Source organism: Salvelinus sp. IW2-2015, unplaced genomic scaffold (genome assembly GCF_002910315.2).
Source record: "Salvelinus sp. IW2-2015 unplaced genomic scaffold, ASM291031v2 Un_scaffold8150, whole genome shotgun sequence".
NCBI lineage: Eukaryota > Metazoa > Chordata > Actinopteri > Salmoniformes > Salmonidae > Salvelinus > Salvelinus sp. IW2-2015.
Genome location: NW_019949410.1, coordinates 14,090 through 15,041, shown reverse-complemented (window position 1 = coordinate 15,041; position 952 = coordinate 14,090). Strand labels below are relative to the sequence as shown.

Below are 952 nucleotides of genomic sequence, written 5' to 3'. Positions count from 1 at the left end.
CTACAGAAAGATGAAATCGAGCCTAAGGAACACATAAGGGCAAACACAAAACTACAGAAGCGCAACATTAAAAGAGATAGACAACCTTATAGCGAGACCTAACAACACTACATACAGAGAGACCTAAGACCGCTACATTACAGACTAACAATACAAGACCCGAGAACCTAAGACACACATACAGAGTCAACACCACCTACATAAAGAGAGACCTAACGAAACCAACAACACTACTAAAGAGAGACTAAGCAACACATCGGAACCTAAACCACCATACTACTAAGTAGATAGACCTAAGACCCACAATAACTACATTAAAGAGAGACTAAGACACTCACAACACTACATAAGAGAGACCTAAGACAGACACAACAGAGCTAGCACCACCTAAATAAGAGAGACCTAAGACACACAATCACTACATAAAGAGAGACCTAAGACAACATACTCTAAGAGAGACCTAAGACAATCAACCTACATAAAAGCAGTCACTAAGACACACAACACACATGGAAAAGCAAGACATGAAGACAACATATGAAGTCTGTCTCTATGCTGCTGACCGGTCCGGCAGAGAAAGAAAGAATACTGCCCCTGCAAGCTGGGAGGAGTGATATCCATCCCTCTTTTTTATGTGTATATGAAAATACATAGTAACAATTCTTGTTCCTCCCTCAGTGGCAGAATGAGGGGTTGGTGTTGACTCTACGTAACATTTACCTCCATATAGAGCGGTTTCCAGACACTGATTAAGCCTATAATAGTCCTGGACGAAAATACCTTTCATGGCAGATTCTCTGTTTTTGAAAATTTATTTTAGTCCAGTACTAGACCTAATCTGTGTCTGGAACCGTCCGATAGTGCTTAAGTTGTAATATATGGATCTCAGCTAATTCTCCCGTTAGTTTCCTTTTAAAGTGCAACATTCAAGTTGTCCGGTCAGAGTTCACAG

The 952-nt window shown here is 40.5% G+C and overlaps 1 protein-coding gene across 1 annotated transcript in view; it reads right to left on the bottom strand.

The window, feature by feature from the left end:
• Positions 1-952, bottom strand: part of macc1 (MET transcriptional regulator MACC1) — a 7,092-nt gene continuing 6,140 nt past the window's right edge. The window contains 1 exon segment of the mRNA XM_070442347.1: positions 1-22. Coding sequence (XP_070298448.1) covers positions 1-22 — 22 coding nt within the window.